General features: G+C 44.7%; 1 protein-coding gene and 2 non-coding genes across 3 annotated transcripts in view; all 3 read left to right on the plus strand.

Moving 5' to 3' along the window:
• HSPA8 (heat shock protein family A (Hsp70) member 8) overlaps nt 1-2,323 on the plus strand; it is a 4,584-nt gene extending 2,261 nt beyond the window's left edge. The window contains exons 4-8 of the mRNA XM_023517308.1: nt 1-299; nt 514-716; nt 951-1,149; nt 1,365-1,597; nt 1,885-2,323. Coding sequence (XP_023373076.1) covers nt 1-299; nt 514-716; nt 951-1,149; nt 1,365-1,597; nt 1,885-2,082 — 1,132 coding nt within the window. The 3' untranslated portion in view covers nt 2,083-2,323. The remainder of the gene's footprint in view (nt 300-513; nt 717-950; nt 1,150-1,364; nt 1,598-1,884) is intronic.
• Nucleotides 771-856, plus strand: LOC111727495. Its single transcript, XR_002775047.1, has one exon. It is a non-coding gene; the product is annotated as a small nucleolar RNA SNORD14 (small nucleolar RNA).
• LOC111727496 lies at nt 1,671-1,759 on the plus strand. The gene has a single exon (XR_002775048.1). It is a non-coding gene; the product is annotated as a small nucleolar RNA SNORD14 (small nucleolar RNA).
• Nucleotides 2,324-19,017: the final 16,694 nt, after the last annotated feature.

Raw genomic sequence — 19,017 nt, forward strand, 5'->3', positions numbered from 1 at the left:
ATCTTCCAGCACCCAGGCCAGTATTGAGATTGATTCCCTTTATGAAGGAATCGACTTCTATACCTCCATTACCCGTGCCCGATTTGAAGAATTGAATGCTGATCTGTTCCGTGGCACTCTGGACCCTGTAGAGAAAGCCCTTCGAGATGCCAAACTAGATAAGTCACAGATTCATGACATTGTCCTGGTTGGTGGTTCTACCCGTATCCCCAAGATTCAAAAGCTTCTCCAAGACTTCTTCAATGGAAAAGAACTGAATAAGAGCATCAACCCTGATGAGGCTGTTGCTTATGGTGCAGGTAAGCCTATGTTGATTGACCAATTAAAGGAATAAGCAGGCAGCTTCTTAAAGAGTCTAAGCTGATTTGCTGTAATGGCTGATAAGCATTCAATTTCTGTGAAGATTGGGTAATGATGTTGTGACCTTGGCTGTCTTTAATAAGCACAAAGGCTAATGTACGTGTAATGGGAGCTATATTTTGTATTTTTGATTTAGAACTTTTTCTTTGTTAGCTGTCCAGGCGGCCATCTTATCTGGTGACAAATCCGAGAATGTTCAGGATTTGCTACTATTGGATGTCACTCCTCTTTCTCTGGGTATTGAGACTGCTGGTGGAGTTATGACTGTGCTCATTAAGCGCAATACTACTATTCCAACCAAGCAGACACAGACCTTCACTACCTACTCTGACAACCAGCCAGGTGTGCTCATCCAGGTATGTTTCGATACTGTTTGTTTTCTGTGGTCATGGAGCTGGGGAAGTCCTGACTCGCTGTGATGATGGACTCCAAAACCATTCGTAGTTTCCACCAGAACTGTCATGTTGGCCAATTCCTTCCTTGGATGTCTGAGCGACTAACCTTCCCTAGTTGAACTCTTAACGTAAAAATAACTAACACAAAAGCATGGGTCCCTTGTGTAACTACTTACATTTGTGTATTCTACCTAGGTTTATGAAGGTGAGCGTGCCATGACCAAGGATAACAACTTGCTTGGCAAGTTTGAACTTACAGGCATACCTCCTGCTCCCCGTGGTGTTCCTCAGATTGAAGTCACTTTTGATATTGATGCCAATGGCATTCTCAATGTCTCTGCTGTGGATAAGAGTACAGGAAAAGAAAATAAGATTACCATCACTAACGACAAGGGTAAGTAGGCTCATGGCATTGCTACGTGGTCTCAAAGATAGGTTCATAAAGGGTGGTATTATATGTAATCATTGCTGTTGTGTAAGGGCATCTAGCCAAGAAGTAACCCTTAATTGTGTATGTACAAAGGATGTTAGGCTATGCATAAGTTCTACAGGTTAATGATTTGGTATTGCAGGCCCCTGATTAAAAAAGGGTTTCTTGCTTTTACATAGGACGTTTGAGCAAGGAAGACATTGAACGTATGGTCCAGGAAGCTGAGAAGTACAAGGCTGAAGATGAGAAGCAGAGGGACAAGGTTTCATCAAAGAATTCACTTGAGTCCTATGCATTCAACATGAAAGCAACTGTTGAAGATGAGAAACTTCAAGGCAAGATCAATGATGAAGACAAACAGAAGATTCTTGACAAGTGTAATGAAATTATCAACTGGCTTGATAAGAACCAGGTATGTAAATGATTGTTACCTTATCAGGGAAGGGGGGATACACAAAGCCTGAAAGCTTAAGTTCAGTATAGGGTCACAATGATGAGTGGTTTCCAAACATTCGCGGTTTCCACCAGAATTCAAATCATGTTGGCAACTAACCTTCCTTGGATGTCTGAGTGACCCCAAATGTAAAGGACTACCCAAGACCTTGTGACAGTTTCTTAGACTCAGTACATGAAGTTTTAAGGAGGGTTTATAACTACTTAACTTGAATAACAAAGATTTTTTTTTATTCCTCCCTTCAGACTGCAGAGAAGGAAGAATTTGAACATCAACAGAAGGAGCTGGAGAAAGTCTGCAACCCCATCATTACCAAGTTGTACCAGAGTGCAGGCGGAATGCCAGGGGGCATGCCAGGAGGAATGCCTGGGGGCTTTCCTGGTGGTGGTGCTCCTCCTTCTGGTGGTGCTTCCTCTGGCCCCACCATTGAAGAGGTTGATTAAGCCAACCCAAGTGTAGATGTAGCATTGTTCCACACAGTAAAACATTGAAGGATCCAAATTTGTAGCAAATTATGTGGCAGATTTAAGGTTGGGCTGCTATAGTGAATTACTGGGCATTTTCAATACTTGAATATGGAACATGTGCACAGGGGAAGGAAGTAACATTGCACTTTAAAAGCACTGTATTGTAAGTGGAAAATGCAATGTCTTAAATAAAGCTGTATTTAAAATTGGCACCATACAGTTGTCTGGAAATAGACGGGATTTATGTGAACGTTTATAGCCTATGTTTGGGTGGGATCATCACAAGGGCTGGGTGGTAAAATTACAGCAAACTTTGCTGTAAGGTGGTGATAGACTAGAGGGTACTTAAAAAGACACTTTGAGATTTTTGGCTATAAACTCAAGGCTGGTAAAGTAGCCTCAGGAGGAAAAATTAGCTGGGGGGGGGGTCTTAAGAATTCAGTATGTTGACATAAAAACCATATTAAAGTTTGAGTCACAGAACCTGTTCTTTAATCTGCCACCTGGTGGCAAATAGGAGTTGTTACCACACTGTGGCATAAATAACCAGGTTGCTATATTGGTCACAGACAGCAAAGCAAACTTTCAGTAAGTAAACTGGAATCTTTTGCAGTTAACCTGCCTGGTGGTAGTGCACAGTTCTTTAGTATTTTTTGGTAAACAGTTGGTGAAGGATCTAGTTTTACTTGTTGGAAAATGTCTTATGGAGTACCAGTATTTTGGGAGGGGAGGGCATACAAAGCAGTAACTTCATTTTCCATTGATTAAAGGGTTGGAGTGTGCAGCCTGGATGTGTATTTGGTTTATGCTATATTTATAGCTCAGGCTGCCAGAACAGTATATAGCTCTCTGGAGCTCATGATTTCTGTACCACTGCACAGCTGTAACATTTTTTTAAGTCTGTCACTTTGGTTAGTGCTCAACCTCAAAGTTTGGGACCCAAGCAATCTTGCTTCAGCCTTCTGAGGAACTACAGGTAGCTGGGACTATATGTGCACGGCTAGTTTTTTTCTGTTAGTAGAGATGCTGGTCTTAAATTCTTGAGCTTGACTTCACAGTGCTGGGGTTAGAGGCATTAGCTACTAAGCCTGGCCTGTTACAGTTTTTGAACTGGAGCAAGCAGTTTTAAGTAGGGGACCTTTGGCTCAAAAGGAATGAAGGGTAATGAAAAGCAGTTAGCTAAATCCTAAATAGTTAACTGAAAATATCCTCAGTGTAGTTTGCCTTACACCAGGGGTCCTCAAACTTTTTAAATGAACGAGTGGCCAGTTCACTGTTCCTCAGACACAGAGCTGGACTGCAGGCCCCAGGACAGGCAGCAGTGGCAAAAACACCTGGCCAGCCAGATAAATGTCCTAGGCAGGCTGCATGTAGCCTATGGGGCATAGGTTGAGGATCTCTGCCTTACACAAACTACAAAGTTGGCTTGGGAAGGTGGGAACTTGGGCAGTGCCTTTGGCTCAAAGAGGTAGGATGCTGGTCCCATATGCTGGAGGTGGCAGGTTTAAACCCAGCCCCAGGCAAAAAAAGAAGGGAAGGTGGGAACTTAACTAGGTTTGTTTTCCCCTTATGTCACTATCTTTCATGTGGTAGGAATTTTTCCAAAGGGGTTTTGTAATTCGTTCTCCACAGTCCCAGTGTTTAATGTCCTCCCACTTTGGGTTTACTATTAAGATTCGTCTTTTCAGTACTTTGGGTATATTTGAGAAGCATAAATAATCTGGATGTTGGAAGTTTTCCCAGTAACTTTGCTTTTTTTAATGTCCTATTGTAGGTTAGACCCTTAATGAGATTGGGGGTAGATAAGAGCTAATGAAGATGTAGTTCTATAAATTCCAGTAGGATGGCAGGTGAGACTCAAGTATGCAAGATGAATAGGATGCCTACCAAGTGGCAAAGAAAATAATTACTGTGGGAAAACCCTGGAAAGAAGTGGTTTAAGTTAAGTGACCACAGCACTATATACCAATTCACATTTAGCTTTTTTTTTTTTTTTTTTGAGGCAGTTTTACTGTATCACCCTCCGTAAGTGCTGTGGCATCACAGCTCACCTCAGCCTCAAACTTGGGTTTCCCAAGTGATTCTTGTCTTGCCTCAGCCTCCCAAGTACCTGGGACTACAGGCCCACCACAGCATGGGGCTATTTGAGTGTGGTTGTAGTTGTCATTGGCAGGCCCAGCAGGGTTCCAACCTCCCAGCTCCTCTCCACCATGTCCCGTGTGCACGTGTGTGTGTGTGTCTCTAGTGTCCTAACCGCCGTGCTATAGGTGCTGAGCCTCCCATTCTGAGTTCACAAATGGCATTCACTTACATTGAACAACTGTACAGGGAATGATGGCTCAATGGTCTGACTATGTGCATCAATCTGTAGGGTGGCTGAAGTAATTTTTGCTTTAGCAAATACTGTAGGAGGTTATGGTAATAGAATGCCACCTACGTGACTTTTTTTTGCAGAGCGCTGCCAGATTGAATCCCCATGTCCAACTTACAAGAATTGCTGCATTCTGCCAAATTTACTGGACAGTGACAATCCTTTTTGAAGTGCACTTTTATTACTGTAGCTCTTGCTTTTTACTTGACTTAAGACTTAACGGGGAGTAGGTTTTGCTTAAAGCCACTGTAGTGAAATCAGTCTCACTCTACTATGATATTTATGTACTCAAAATAATATGGGAAACAAGTAATACCTGAAAATCATTTGTCCAAAAGATATTGAATGCCTGTGATGTTCCAGGCCCTAGGCTTTCACTCAGAAACTGGCATTTTGGATTCTGGCAAGGTGGGGTGGAATGTTGTGACTGGTACATCCTAATAGGGAAAGTGAAGGATTTCTGTGGAAGTCTACATAGTGCTTGCTGTAAGGACGTCTGTGTCCACTAGATGTCAGTAATTATTTATAAAACAACTACCAGGGTGCCTGGGAGACAATGACCGGAACCTGTTAAGTATTTGTGCTTTTTGTTAGTGTTTTATAACTGGAAGTACGGTGAACAATGATAGAAGTCAGCCCCAAATAAGCACGTTGGTGTTCCAGACAAAGTGTTCCCAGATTGCCATGTGCAGTGGCTCATGCCTATAATCTAGCACTCTGGGAGGGTGAGGCCTGTGGATTGCTTGAGCTCAGTTGTTCAAGACCAGTCTGAGCAAAAGTGAGACCCAGTCTCTGCTAAAAATAGAACTGAAGCAAGAGGAGCTTGAAGCTAGGAGTTTGAGGTTGTTGTGAACTATGATGCTATGACCAGCCTTTGGTACTCTTACCGAGGGCAACAAAGTGAGACTTCATCTCAAAAAATAGTATTCCCAGCTGAACAAGTGTCTTGCTGCAGGAGTATGGCTTGAAAAGATCTCAGGGTACTTGAGGGGTGAGGTGGGGAGACAAAGGATGGGGAACACAGATAGAGCTTGGAAATACGTAGGGTAAGGGGGAAGAAAAAGCTTAGTGGGAAGGAAATACAGCCTTCATGTATTCCTAGCTAGTTTCAAGGTCACATGTTATTCCCCTCATCTCCCTGAACGTCTGAGACTCATCAGACTTAATGTGAAATACTTGATTCTTCACCAAGCTCTGCAAGAATGGAGACACGCATGCATGCCTGGGTCCTGAATGTCTGCCACATGACAAGAGTATGTTTGGCAACCAATAAGGAAATGAATGAACAGGGCTGGAGCAAGTATCCAAGACTGGTAAAATGTTCTCTCTTTGGGCTCCACAGTGGCTTGATCATGGCATAGTTGGCACGGTGAGCTCAGACTCCATAGTCTCTGCTACAATTCCTTGCACAGTTGGGGAGCCAGCATTAGAGTTGTATGAGAAAGAAATGACCAAACCTGGAGCAGCTCTGGGCAAGTGAAATTTGGCAATAATAGAACTGCCAAGATCTTTGGGATATGAAATTATTCCACAATTACTACGATATTTATGTACTCAGGAATCACCTGATGTCTTCTGACCGGGGTAGTATGTGGAGTGAGTGGGGTATAGCTAGTCTTTGTAATACAAGAAGACAGGCAAAGTCTACTTGGAGCAATGTCTATTTGTCCCAGGAAGCTAGGCCACAGCACATAATATTCAGAGCTTGCAGCCAGCACCCAATCCTCAAGAAATCATCTTGAGCTTGGATTGGGTGAAAATTTCTTAGATACAACACCCACAACTCAAGCAACACAATAATAAATAGATCCTGACAATTGGGGTTGGCTGATTTTGAAAAAGAAAGTAGATGTCATAAAAATTACATATATGTGTGCTTCTAAGGACACCATGAAGAAATGAGAAAAGACAACCCCACTGAAATGGGAAAATAGGCTCGGCACCTGTGGCTCAGGTGGCTAAGGTGCCAGCCACATACACCTAAGGTGGTGGGTTCGAATCCAGCCCGGGCCCGCCAAAACAACAATGACTGCTGCAACCAAAAAATAGCCAGGCGTTGTGGTGTGCACCTGTAGTCCCAGCTACTTGGGAGGCTGAGGCAGGAGACTCACTTGAGCCCAGGAGTTGGAGGTTGCTGTGGGCTATGATGCCACAGGACTTTACCCAGGGGGACAGCTTGAGGCTCTGTCTCAAAAAAAGAAAGAAATGGGGAAAATATTTGCAAATTATCTGATAAGAGGCTATCCAGAATATATGAAAAACTCAACTCAGAAAAGACATTTCTCCAAAGTAAATATACCAATATATACAAATAAGCACAAGAAATGATACTCAAATTCCTTAGCAAGCAGAGAACTGCAACAACGCAACTCACCACAATAGGACAGAATTTCACACGCACTAGGATGTCTATGATCAAGTTGGCAGGGATGTCCCGACATTGGAACCCTCGCGCACACCTGTGGGGAACGGAAAAAGATATAGCCGCTTTGGAAAAGAGTCTGGCAAGTTCAGAAGTTTAAAACACAAAATATGTTCTGAAATTCCACTCCTAGAGAAATGAGAACCTACATCCAACAAAAACTTCTGTGTGAATGTCCATAGTATCATGATTCATAATAGCTAAAAAGTGTCAATACCACAGTTCAAACATCCTTTAATTGATGAAAGGATAAATATTATTCACCCTTACAAAGGAATGAAGTACTAATACATAGTACCATACAGATGATTCTTTTTTGTTTGTTTTTTTTGAGACAGTCTCACTTTGTAGTTCTCCATAGAGTGCTATGATGTCATAGCTCACAGCAACCTCAAACTCTTGGCTCAAGCAATTCTCTTGCGTCAGCCTCCCAAGTAGCTAGGACTATAGGCATTTGCCACAACGCCCGGCTATTTTTAGACACAAGGTCTCACTCTAGCTCAGGCTGGTCTCCAACCTGTGAGTGCAGGCAATCTAGTCTCCTTGGCCTCCCAGAGTGCTGGGATTACAGGCATAAGCCACTGCACCCGGCCCTCATACAGATTATTATTTTAAGAAAAATGTTTGCATTTTGTTGTTGTTGTTGTTGCAGTTTGGCTGGAGCAGGGTGCAAACTGCCACCCTAGGTATATGGGGCCAGTGTGCCCTACTCACTGACCCATAGGTGCCACCCCCCAAAATGTTTTCATTTTAATACATTTGTGGGGTACAATTTAATTTTGTGATATGGATATACTGCATAGTGGTGAAGTCAGGGATTTCAGTGTATCCTCCACTGGAGTGATGTGAAAACATTATGATAAGTAAAAGAATCCAGTCACAGGCAGGGCACGGTGGCTCATGCCTGTAATCCTAGCAGTCTGGGAAGCCGAGGAGGATGGATCCCTTGAGCTCAGGAGTTAGTAGAGACTAGCTTGAGCAATAGCAAGACACTTCTTTAGTAGAGATGGCTGTACTAAAAATAGAAAAACTAGCTGGGCATAGTGGCAGGTGCCTGTAGTCCCAGCTACTGGATTGCTTGAGCCCAAGAATTTGAGGTTGCTGTGAGCTATGATGCCATGACACTCTACCAAAGGCAACAAAATGAGACTCTGTCTCAAAACAAAACAAAACAATAGAAATTTATTATCTCACAGGGGTGAGAAGTCTGAAATCGAGGTTTTAGCAGGCCACGCCTCCTCTGCAGGCCCGAGGGAGGTAAGTGTCACATCCTCCCCCAGCTTCTGGTAGCTTCAGGTACCCTCCAGTCACATGGCCATCTTTTCCTCATGTGTCCTTCTCTCTGTACCTGTCTGTCTCAGGGTCCAAATTTCTCCCTTTTATAAAAGACTCTCTATTGGATGAGGGCCAACCCTGATGACCTTGGTCTAACTTGATTTCCTCTGGAAAGATCTATTTCCAAAGAAGGAAGGTCACAGTCTAAAGTTCTGGGGGTTAGAACTTCAGCACATTTTGGAGGAATCCCCACTCAGCTTTTTTTTTTTTTTTTGGCTGGGACTGGGCTTGAACCCACCACTTCCGGCATATGGGGCCGGTGCCCTACCCCTTTGAGCCACAGGCACCGCCCACCCCGCCCAGCTTTTGCACAAAAGTAAGAAGAACTATAAGGATGTGGAGAGGAAGGAACACTCATACACTGTTGGTGGAACTGAAAACTAGTGGAACTTCCATGGAAAGTTATACATCTCGAAGAACTAAAAGTAGACCTACCATTTGATCGAGCAATCCACTACTTGGTATTTACCCAAAGGAAAAAAATTGTTTTACAAAAAAAAATTTGCATTCAAATGTTTATAGTAGCACTGTTCACAATTTCAAAGATGTGGAAACAGCCCAAGTGCTCATCAATATATGAGCAGATTAACCAAATGTGGTATTGGGAGGCAGCTGTGTCTCACTGGGTAGGGCGCCAGCCTCATATACCAAGGGTGGCGGGTTCAAACCCAGCCCCGGCCAAACTGCAACAAAAAATAGCCGGGTGTTGTGGTGGACACTTGTAGTCCCAGCTACTGGGGAGGCTGAGGCAAGAGAATCACCTAAGCCTAGGAGTTAGAGGTTGCTGTGAGCTGTGTGATGCCATGGCACTCTACCGAGGGCAATAAAGTGAGACTCTGTCTCTACAAAAAAGTGGTATTTGTATACCATAGAGAAATAGTATGAGCTAGTATCTTTTGTAATAACCTGGATGAAACTGGAGACTATTCTTCTCAGTGAAGGATCGCAAGAATGGAAAAACAAACGCCACATATACTCAATATTAAACTGGAACTAGTGGATCAACAAGTATGTGGAAGAAATGGCCCCAAATGCAAATTTATAGAGACAGAAAGTAGATTAATGGTGACCTGGGGCTGGGGATTTGAGAAAAATCATGAGGGACTGCTAATGGGTGTGGGGTTTTTTAGGGCAATCAAAATGTTCTAAATTAACTCTGGTTTACAACTCATTGAATGTACTAAGAACCATTGAATCTTAGCCCTCTGGAAGAACCAAGCAGGAGAATGCCTTGAGCTCAAGAGTTCAAGGCCAGCCTGAGCAAGAGTGAGTGACCCTGTTTCTATTAAAAATGGAAAAAGTAAGCAGGCATAGTGGCAACTCCGGTAGTTCCAGCTACTTGGGAGGCTGAGGCAGGAGGATCCTTGAACCTAGGAGTTTGAGGTTGCTGTGAGCTAGGCTGCCACAGCACTCCAGCCTAAGCAACAGAGTGAGACTCTGTCCCAAATAAATAAATAACCATTGGACTGTATAATTTTAAGTTGTATAGCATGTGAATTAAATCTCAATAAAGCTATTATGAAAAAGATAAAAGTAAGCCCCTAAGTGAAAGCCAGATTCCCTGCTCTTCAGGGGGCCCAAAAAGGCCTTTTGTGGCTGCAGACTCTTCTCCTGAAGCTGCTCCTGCAGCTGTAAGTCGAGCTGCTCCCCATCCTTCCTCCCCTTCTTCATCCTCCCTCATCCCTGTGGATTGCCAAACAATGCCTAATTCTATTATTCCCAGTGATTTCCCCGTGGGCTCTGGTTTATTTCTGTCATCACGTCTCTGATGAAATCTTTAGCCGTGAAACGTTTAGTCCAATCCCACCAAATCGCGTTTAGTGTTAACATGTCACAAGCTGCCCACGGCAGCCTTATGTGGCAATTTGGAAGTGAGAGAAGTGATAATCTAGGGCTGGGCTTCTTTTGTGAGCTTGCATTAATGCTGTAGCTGGTGATGTCAATTGATGGCCCATCGATTTGGGCTAACAGCGCTCAAAGGGGGCAGAATTGGGGCAAGGCAGGGAATAAAGGATATCGACAGCCGGTCGCCAGGATCCCGGCAGCTTTTAATCTCCTATTGCCCTCTTTTAATGCAACTTCTGTGTCAACTGCATTTACTTCCTCCAGCTCTGCCTGCTGGGCTGAACTGTGCAGCCAGCAGGGTGCCACCACCAGAGTGGCTCAAAGTTCCCCAGTATTGATTCTTGGATGCTCTGGGGTGTGAATTATAATTATTTCATTAAGCCCTTTAATGGGTATCAACTATGAACCTTCCCCAGCCCAGGCTGGGGAGGCCAAAGCGAGGTCCACATCATTAATCTGTGTTCATCTCGTTGCCACCAATTGTCCTACTCTCGACCCTTATTATTTTTTTTCTCCTATTATCGCGTCTGTGGTTTTAGTGGGAAGCAGGTCGATCTACTCCCAGAGAGGAACTGGGAAGAGGAGTTAGCTGATTTGGGGAGACTGGAGGGGAGACCACAGTTGAGCGGATTGCAGTGTTGGCCACTCACACCACTGAGGAATTACTAATCACCCCGTCAGATCTGCTCTGCCCAGCTCTAGTTGGCCTGCGCAGAGTGGTGACACAGGAGACCCTGAGACAGAGCAAGATCTTGCGGCTGCTTTCTTGTGTGGTTTGAGTCCTCATATAATTCAAGAATATTCTCTCTCACTTAAGTCATTCATCACCCTGACTAGGTTGCTGTGGATACAAAGGAGTTAAAACCACTGCCTTGTGCTCCCAAGGAGCTGAACCTCTAGCAATAAGGAAGGGGGGAGGGGGAGAAAGAAGGAAATAGACAGGAATGAGACCCAAATGAGCACTGAGGGAGTTTGGGGCACCCCATGCAAGGGGGGATCAACCTGGGGATCAAGGAGGCTTCCTGGAGGACCATATGGCTAAGCTGAGCTGAAAGTATGAGTAGAAATATCCAGATGGCAGAGAGGAAGGGCATGCTGGTCAGTGGGGGCAGCCAGCTTCCAAGGCCTGGAAGTGAAGGCGAGGGGGCACAGGGGAGCTGGGACCTCATCTAGTCCAGGAGGGCTCAGACTTGGTGTGAGGTGGGGGAGAGTCCCGCCATATTTCTTACCTTCTAACCCACCTCCTACTCCAGATAAATCTCACCAGGAGCCTTAGGAAAGCAAAAGAAGCACTCCAGGCGGCACTTCCTATCATTTTACTAGATGTGTTCTTTAAGAAAAAAAAAAAAAGACAGACTCATCACCCTGGTAGAGTGCTCTGGCATCACAGCTCACAGCAACCTCACACTATTGGGCTCAAGAGATCCTCTTGCCTCAGCCTCCTGAGTAGCTGGGACTACAGGCACCCACCACAACACCTAGATATTTTTAGAGATGGGGTCTGGATTTTGCTCAGGCTGGTTTCGAACTCCTGAGCTCAACTATCCCAGAGTGTGAGGCTTATAGGTGTGAGCCACTGCGCCCATCCTAGAAGCTTTCTTATCGTACGTACCACACTTTCTTTTAGACTAAGAGTGACTTTTATTTTAAGCTCCTTCACTTCTTTGGTTCATATGGTGGTTTTAAAACATGTCTGTGGCTTGGCGCCTGTGGCTCAAGTGGCTAAGGCACCAGCCACATACACCTAAGGTGGTGGGTTGGAATCCAGCCCGGGCCCGCCAAAAAACAATGATGGCTGCAACAAAAAAATAGCTGGGCATTGTGGAGGGTGCCTGTAGTCCCAGCCACTTGGGAGGCGGAGGCAGGAGACTCACTTGAGACCAGGAGTTGGAGGTTGCTGTGAGCTGTGATGCCACGGCACTCTACCCAGGGGGATAGCTTGAGGCACTGTCTCAAAAAAAAAAAAATAACATGTCTGCAATTTTTTTGATACCACTCTCATGAAGACACAGTGTCAAATTCCTCTTGGTGACTGGATTGAACTCTTAAGTGTAGATTATTAAAGTCGTGCTGCTTCTGTCTAATTTTCTGAATAGCTAGGTATTCACTGTAGGAGTCGTCAGCTGCCTTACAGGGAGTCTGGTCCTTCTGAGGCCTGTGTTTAGAAAGACCATATGAAGAGAGATATTCTCATGGAGACTCAGCCGTGCCAGCCCCCAGGTCTTTGGGCACAAATGTGTGTATGAGGATGTCTTGGAGAGGACTCCAGCTGTTTGTATCTTCATGAGAGACCCTGAGTGAGGACTGTCCAGCTGGGCCCAGTTAACTCCTGGGCTCAAAGTGATAGGCTTGCCTCAGCCTCTCAAGCAGCTAAGACAACAGGCGTGCACCACTACACCCAGTTAATACTTTTATTTTTTGTAGAGACAAGGTTTCTCTTTTTGGCTTAGGCTAGACTGGAACTGCCGGGCTCAAGTGATCTTCCTGCCTCAGCCTCTGAAGAGGATTACTTACAGTCGTGAGGCCCTGTATCTGGCCCTATGAGAATTTGAATTTCCTTTTTATAACAAATATTTTATAGCATTCTCTTTACTATCCTGAAATGAAATTCATACATAAACTGTTATATGATAGTTTCCAAAATATTCTATATGATGTTCTAATTAGAGATCTGGAGGAGAATTTTTAGAAACTTGCAATAAAATAATGTACGTTTCAATAGATAAATGCTCAAGTTCAGTTAAACTAGGAGATGTGAAGAACTACGGAGATTCTCACTCCTTCTGCAGAATCATATGAATGCAGATGGATTCGGGCCGATGTTTTGCTTTGCTAGCTCAGACATCACTGGAAGCGTTACCAACACGTTTTTCTGAAATGGTGAGTAAATCTTGGCAAAGGCTCAAACTAAACAAACTACTTTCATCTCTCATTTTACAGGGTATTTGCATTCTGGGAAAATTCACTGTATTTTAAAACTGAGCAAATAAACAACTTTATTATTTTTGTACAATATAGTTAATTACGGAAAGTTTTTCCATCCCTACATGAATGTCTGGAAGATATTCAGAAGTCACATGCGATGCAGAAATTTCTTTTCTTTTCTTTTTTTTTTTTTGAGACAGAGCCTCAAGCTGTCCCCCTGGGTAGAGTGCTAAGGCATCACAGCTCACAGCAACCTCTAACTCCTGGGCTCAAGCAATTGTCCTGCCTCCACCTCCCTAGTAGCTGGGATTACAGGCACCTGCCACAATGCCTGGCTATTTTTTGGTTGCAGCTGTTATTGCTGTTTGGCGGGCATGGGCTGGATTTGAACCTGCCAGCTCAGGTGTATGTGGCTGACGCCTTAGCCGCTTGAGCCATAGACACTGAGCTGAGATGCAGAGATTTCTTTGATGTGCCTGACTGACTTCTGTGTTACAAGATGTCAAGCATCCCTTTCCCTGCTTGCCACTCAAGGCCAGCAACAGCCAAGAATATACCCACAAAGTTTCCATGTGACCTCTAGAGGATGGTTCTACCGCTGAGCTCTAATTCTGAAGTTAGCCTGCAGGTCAAAAAACCCTGGCTCTACTCCTTTTTGTCTGTGGTGTTCGTTTTCTTCACCTTTAAAAGGGACTGATAGGCCAGGCGAGGTGGCTCACGCCTGTAATCCTAGCACTCTGGGAGGCCAAGGCGGGCAGATCACCTGAGCAAGAGCAAGACTTTGTCACTAAAAATAGCTGGGCATTGGGGTGGCACCTGTGGCTCAGAAGGTTAGGGCTCTGGCCCCATAAGCTGGAGGTGGAGGATTCAAACCCAGCCCTGGCCAAAATAAAAAAGCTGGGTGTTGTGGTGGGCACCTATAGTTCCTGCTTCTTGAGAGGCTGAAACAAAAGAATTGCTTGAGACCAAGAGTTTAAAGTTGCTGTGAGCTGTGATTCCACAGCCCTCTACTGGGGGCAACAAAGTGAGACTCTGTCTCAAAAACAACAACAACAAAATACAACAAAGACTAACTTCCTAACACATAGAGTTTTGTTTTTGTTTGTTTGTGTGTGTGTGTGTATGTTGAGACAGAGTCTCACTTTGTTACCCCAGTAGAGTGCCTTGACATCATAGCTCACAGCAACCTCAAACTCTTGGGCTCAAGTGATTCCCTTGCCTCAGCCTCCCAAGTAGTGTAGATGCCCACTACAATGCCCGGCTATTTTTAGAGGTGTATGTGGGGGGGGGGTGGTCTTGCTCTTGCTCAGGCTGGTCTTGAACCTGTGAACTCAGGCAATCCAACCCATTTCGGCCTCCCAGAGTGCTGGGATTACAGGAGTAAGCCTCCAGGCTCAACCAGCACATAGAGATTATGACAATTCAAATCAATGCTGAGAAAGCACCTGGCATTTTTTTTTTTTTATTGTTGGGGATTCATTGAGGGTATAAGTAACCAGGTTATGCTGATTGCATTTGTTAGGTATAGTCCCTCTTATAATTGTGCCTTGCCCCCAAAGCACCTGGTATTTAAAAAGAAAAACATGGTAAGGCCAGGCACAGGAGCTCATATCTGTAATCGTAGCACTCTAGGAGGCCGAGGTGGGTGGGTTGCTTGAGCTTTAGGAGTTTGAGACCAGCCTGAGCCAGAGTGAGAGCAACTCAGTCTCTATAAAAATAGAAAAACCAGCTGGGCATTGTGGTGGGTGCCTATAGTCCTAGGTACTCGGAAATATGAGACAAGAGGATCGCTTGAGCCCAAAAGTTTGAGGTTGCAGTGAGCTATGACACCATGGCACTCTACCCAGGGCAACAGAGTAAGACTCTCAAATTAAAACATAAAAGAGGGCAGTGCTTGTGACTCAGTGAGTAGAACGCTGGCCCCATGTACCAAGGGTGGCGGGTTCAAACCCAGTCTCAGCCAAACTGCAACAAAAAATAGCCCGGCACTATGGTGGGCGCCTGTTGTCCCAGCTACTCAGGAGGCCGAGGCAAGAGAATTGCCTAAGCCCGAGAGCTGGAGGTTGCTGTGAGCTGTGATGTCACAGCACTCTACCAAGGGTAACAGAGTGAGACTCTGTCTCTAAAAAAAAAATAAAATAAAAATAAAATAAAAGGTTTGGCACCTATAGCTCAGGGGTTAGGGCGCCGGCCACTAGATTGGGACTGGTGGGTTCAAACCCAGCCCAGGCCTGCTGAACAAACAAACAAAAAAATAGCCAGGTGTTATGAGAGGCTGAGGCAAGAGACTTGCTTATACCCAAGAGTTTGAGGTTGCTGTAAGCTGTGATGCCACAGCACTCTACTGAGGGTGACATAATGAGACTCTGTCTCATAAAATAAATAAAATAAATAAATAAACAAATAAATAAAAGAAAAAAATACCATGTACACTACATGTAGGTTAAGGCAGGTTGTGCCACTCCCTGTTGGATTATATCTCTATTATTTGTTCATTTTATCTGCCTGGCCCCTGAGGACATTTGACGGTGCAACACTGGTCTCTACAAAGCTCTACAGCATTGAAATGGGGTACCTTGGAGGGATTGAGATCCAGGCTCTGGGAGCATCCAAAAAAAGGTTTGACTAACATGATATTTTTTTCTTTTTTTTAAGACAGAGTCTCTCACTTTGTCACCGTGGGTAGACTGTGGTGGTATCGTAGTTCCCAGCAACCTCAAACTCTTGGGCTCAAACAATCCTCTTGCCTCAGCCTCCCCAGTAGGTGGGACTATGCTGGGCTAATTTTTCTATTTTTAGGAACAGAAAAGACCAGAGTCTAGAACTCATGAACTCAAGCCATCTACCCATCTGCCTTCCAGAGTGAGGATTTGGTTTTGCTGCAGAGGAGATGCCAAGAATGCAGGGGTGAGAGTGAGGAGAAGGGAATTGCATGAAATCACTTCCCAGTTCCCTTCGGAGCCCCCCAGCATAGGGCCAGCCCTCCCCATCAGCACATCGCTACTCTCTAGGGGAGGCAGTCTGGGTTGTACATTCATTCCCCCCCTTTTCATTTGCAGCAACCTGCCGCAGGTTGTTGGGCAGCCACAGCTTAATTTGAACAATCGGGCTCTGGTTTCCCAAGGCAAACGGTCCGGCGCGTCCGCCATCCATCAGTATTCTCTTCAGTCCCCCGGCAGCTGCTCACTGCAAGCTGCCTCAACCTGCACTGACCTCATCTTCTCACACAGAGCAGAGGAGGATTTGGAAAAAATTAGCTATATTAGTGACTCCCCGAAACACTCCGTTTACTTGTGATATGACAAATATTTCAGCCATTAGGATCGCTTCGTCTCTTATCATCTTAAATGCACTCACTTACATTCCAAATCACTACTTAATTTAAAAGCCTATTTGTGGAGATTGTGACAGGCCCAGGGAAAAGGAGAGACAGACACTCGGCTCTGGCTGGAATAGAATCAGGCTTGGAACCTTGATTGAATCTTTCTCGCTAAGACTTATGCTCAGTCAGGTATGAGCTAAACGCTTAGGATGCGAGAGACTGAAAGGGCAACCCACACTGTGCAGATTGATAAGCTCTGCTCCAAAGTGGCCGTGTAGCATGATGACTTAGGGCAAATGGCTTTACGGCTGGGTGTCTTCATGCTCCCTGACCCCCGGATACACTGACTCATTTAGTGAACATTTATTGAACCCCATAAAAGGTGAGGGGCAGCAATGTAGATTCGGCATTGAAACGGGTACAAAGACAAATGAGCCTTGTTTCCAGGCTTGAAGCTGTTCCTCGTTTCTTATTAATTATAAACATTTATCAAGCACCTGCTGTTTGCCAGCCGTGCTAACTACGACACGCCCTTTCTTCCGTTTGATCCGACCATACTCCTATGCGTTAGGCTGCATTTTATTCACATTTTATAAATGACAAGACTAGTCTGTCTGACTCTTCAATTCATAGCATTAAATGCTGTGCAGAACAGTTTCCAGGTGCCGGTAAATGTTACCCTAGTGGAATCTCTAAATGAGAAGCTCCCAGAACAGAGCATGTTCCATAGACACGTGTGCTGTGTATGATACTGATGTGCCGCGGGGCCTGCAGAAGGGACACAATCATCCTCAGCGTGTGGAAGTGCGGATGGTTAGGTTTCATCACATCTGTCACCACTGCCTACCTGGCACATATCAGAAATCTTGTAATTTAAATTATTAACACATATTCTTTTTTTTTTTTTTTTGAGACAGAGTCTCACTATGTCACCCTCAGTAGACTGTGGTGGTATCATAGCTCATAGCAACCTCTAACTCTTGGGCTTAAATGATTCTCATGCCTCAGCCTCCCAACTAGCTGGGACTACAGGTGCCCACCACAACGCCCACCTATTTTTCTGTTGCAGTTGTCACTGTCGCTTAGCTGGCTGGGGCTGGCACTGCAACCACTGTGCCATGGGCACTGAGCCTATACGTATTCTTTATTTAGTAGACTTTTGTTCTCTTTAAAGTTTTAGCTTAATTCCCCTCCCCTCCTCCACATTTCAGTCCTTTTCATTTATGTTCTAGGGAATTAAGCTATGACTCAGACTTTGGACTTTACCTCACAAATGCAAATATTGTCACCTAATTGTATGCACCCTCCTGTTAACCCATAATAAAAAAATAATAATAAAAGAAATACAGGAGTGGGTGGTGGCTCATGCCTGTAATCGTGGCACTCTAGGAAGCTAAGGTGGGAGAACTGCTTGAGCTCAGGAGTTCAAGACCAGCCTGAGCAAAAGTGAGACCCCCTCGGCTCGGCGCCTATAGCTCAACCGGCTAAGGCGCCAGCCACGTACACCTAAGGTGGCGGGATCGAATCCCCAGCCTGGATCCGCCAAACAACAATGACGGCTGCAACCAAAAAATAGCCGGGCGTTGTGGTGGGCGCCTGTGGTCCCAGCTACTTGGGAGGCGGAGGCAGGAGACTCGCTTGAGCCCAGGAGTTGGAGGTTGCTGTGAGCTGTAATGCCATGGCACTCTACCCAGGGGGACAGCTTGAGGCTCTGTCTCAAAAAAAAAAAAAAAGTGAGACCCCCTCATCTCTACTAAAAATAGAAAAATTAGCCAGGTTTAGTGGTGGTTGCCTGTAGTCCCAGCTACTTAAGAGGCTGAGGCAAAAGGATTGCTCAAGCTCAAGAGTTCAAGGTTATTGTGAGCTATGAAGCCACATTGATCTACCTGGGGCAACAGAATGAGACTCTGTCTCAAAAAAAAAAAAAAAAAAAAGGAAGCAAGGAAGGAGAAACAACCTACCTGGGCTGGTCTTTTCTTTAAATAATTGATTAATTTTAACAAATTATAATGGTATATAGTCACAATATATGTACACAGCATGGAATGATTGAATCAAGCTAATTAACCTATCACCTTAAATAGTTCTTTACTGCAATTCTGTTTTACCGCAACTTTGTAACCTTTGACCAACATCTCACATTCCCCCCCATCCCCTCGCCTCTGGTAATCACCATTCTACTCTCTGCCCTGAGTTTGGTTGTTTTGGGTTCCACAAAATATGCCACTTTTGCCATTCTGTGATGGGTTTATTTCACTTAGCACCCTGCCCTCCAGATTCATCCATGCTGTTGCAAATGACAGAATTTTATTTTTTTAAAGGCTAATAGTATTCCATTTCGTGTACATACCACATCTTATTTAGCCACTCATCCAAGGCGAGCCCATAGGTTGATTCTGTGGTGAATCCTGCGACAGAGATACAGACAGCTCTCAGGCACACTGACTGGCATGTCAGCCCAGGTGGGTTTGCTGAAACAGTAACATGATAATTTCAGTTTCAGTTTTTGAAGGAAACTTCATACCGTTTTCCACAATAGCTGTACAAATTTACATTCCCACCATCAGTGGGCAAGTGTTCCCAATTTTAAAATGGGCAAAGGACCCAAATAGACACATACAAAACGACCAAAAGAGACACAGAAAGCTGCTCAACATCCGTAGGGGATGCAGATTAAAAACCACAGTGAGA

Source organism: Otolemur garnettii, unplaced genomic scaffold (assembly GCF_000181295.1).
Source record: "Otolemur garnettii isolate 467f Iridium unplaced genomic scaffold, OtoGar3 scaffold00108, whole genome shotgun sequence".
Taxonomy (NCBI): domain Eukaryota; kingdom Metazoa; phylum Chordata; class Mammalia; order Primates; family Galagidae; genus Otolemur; species Otolemur garnettii.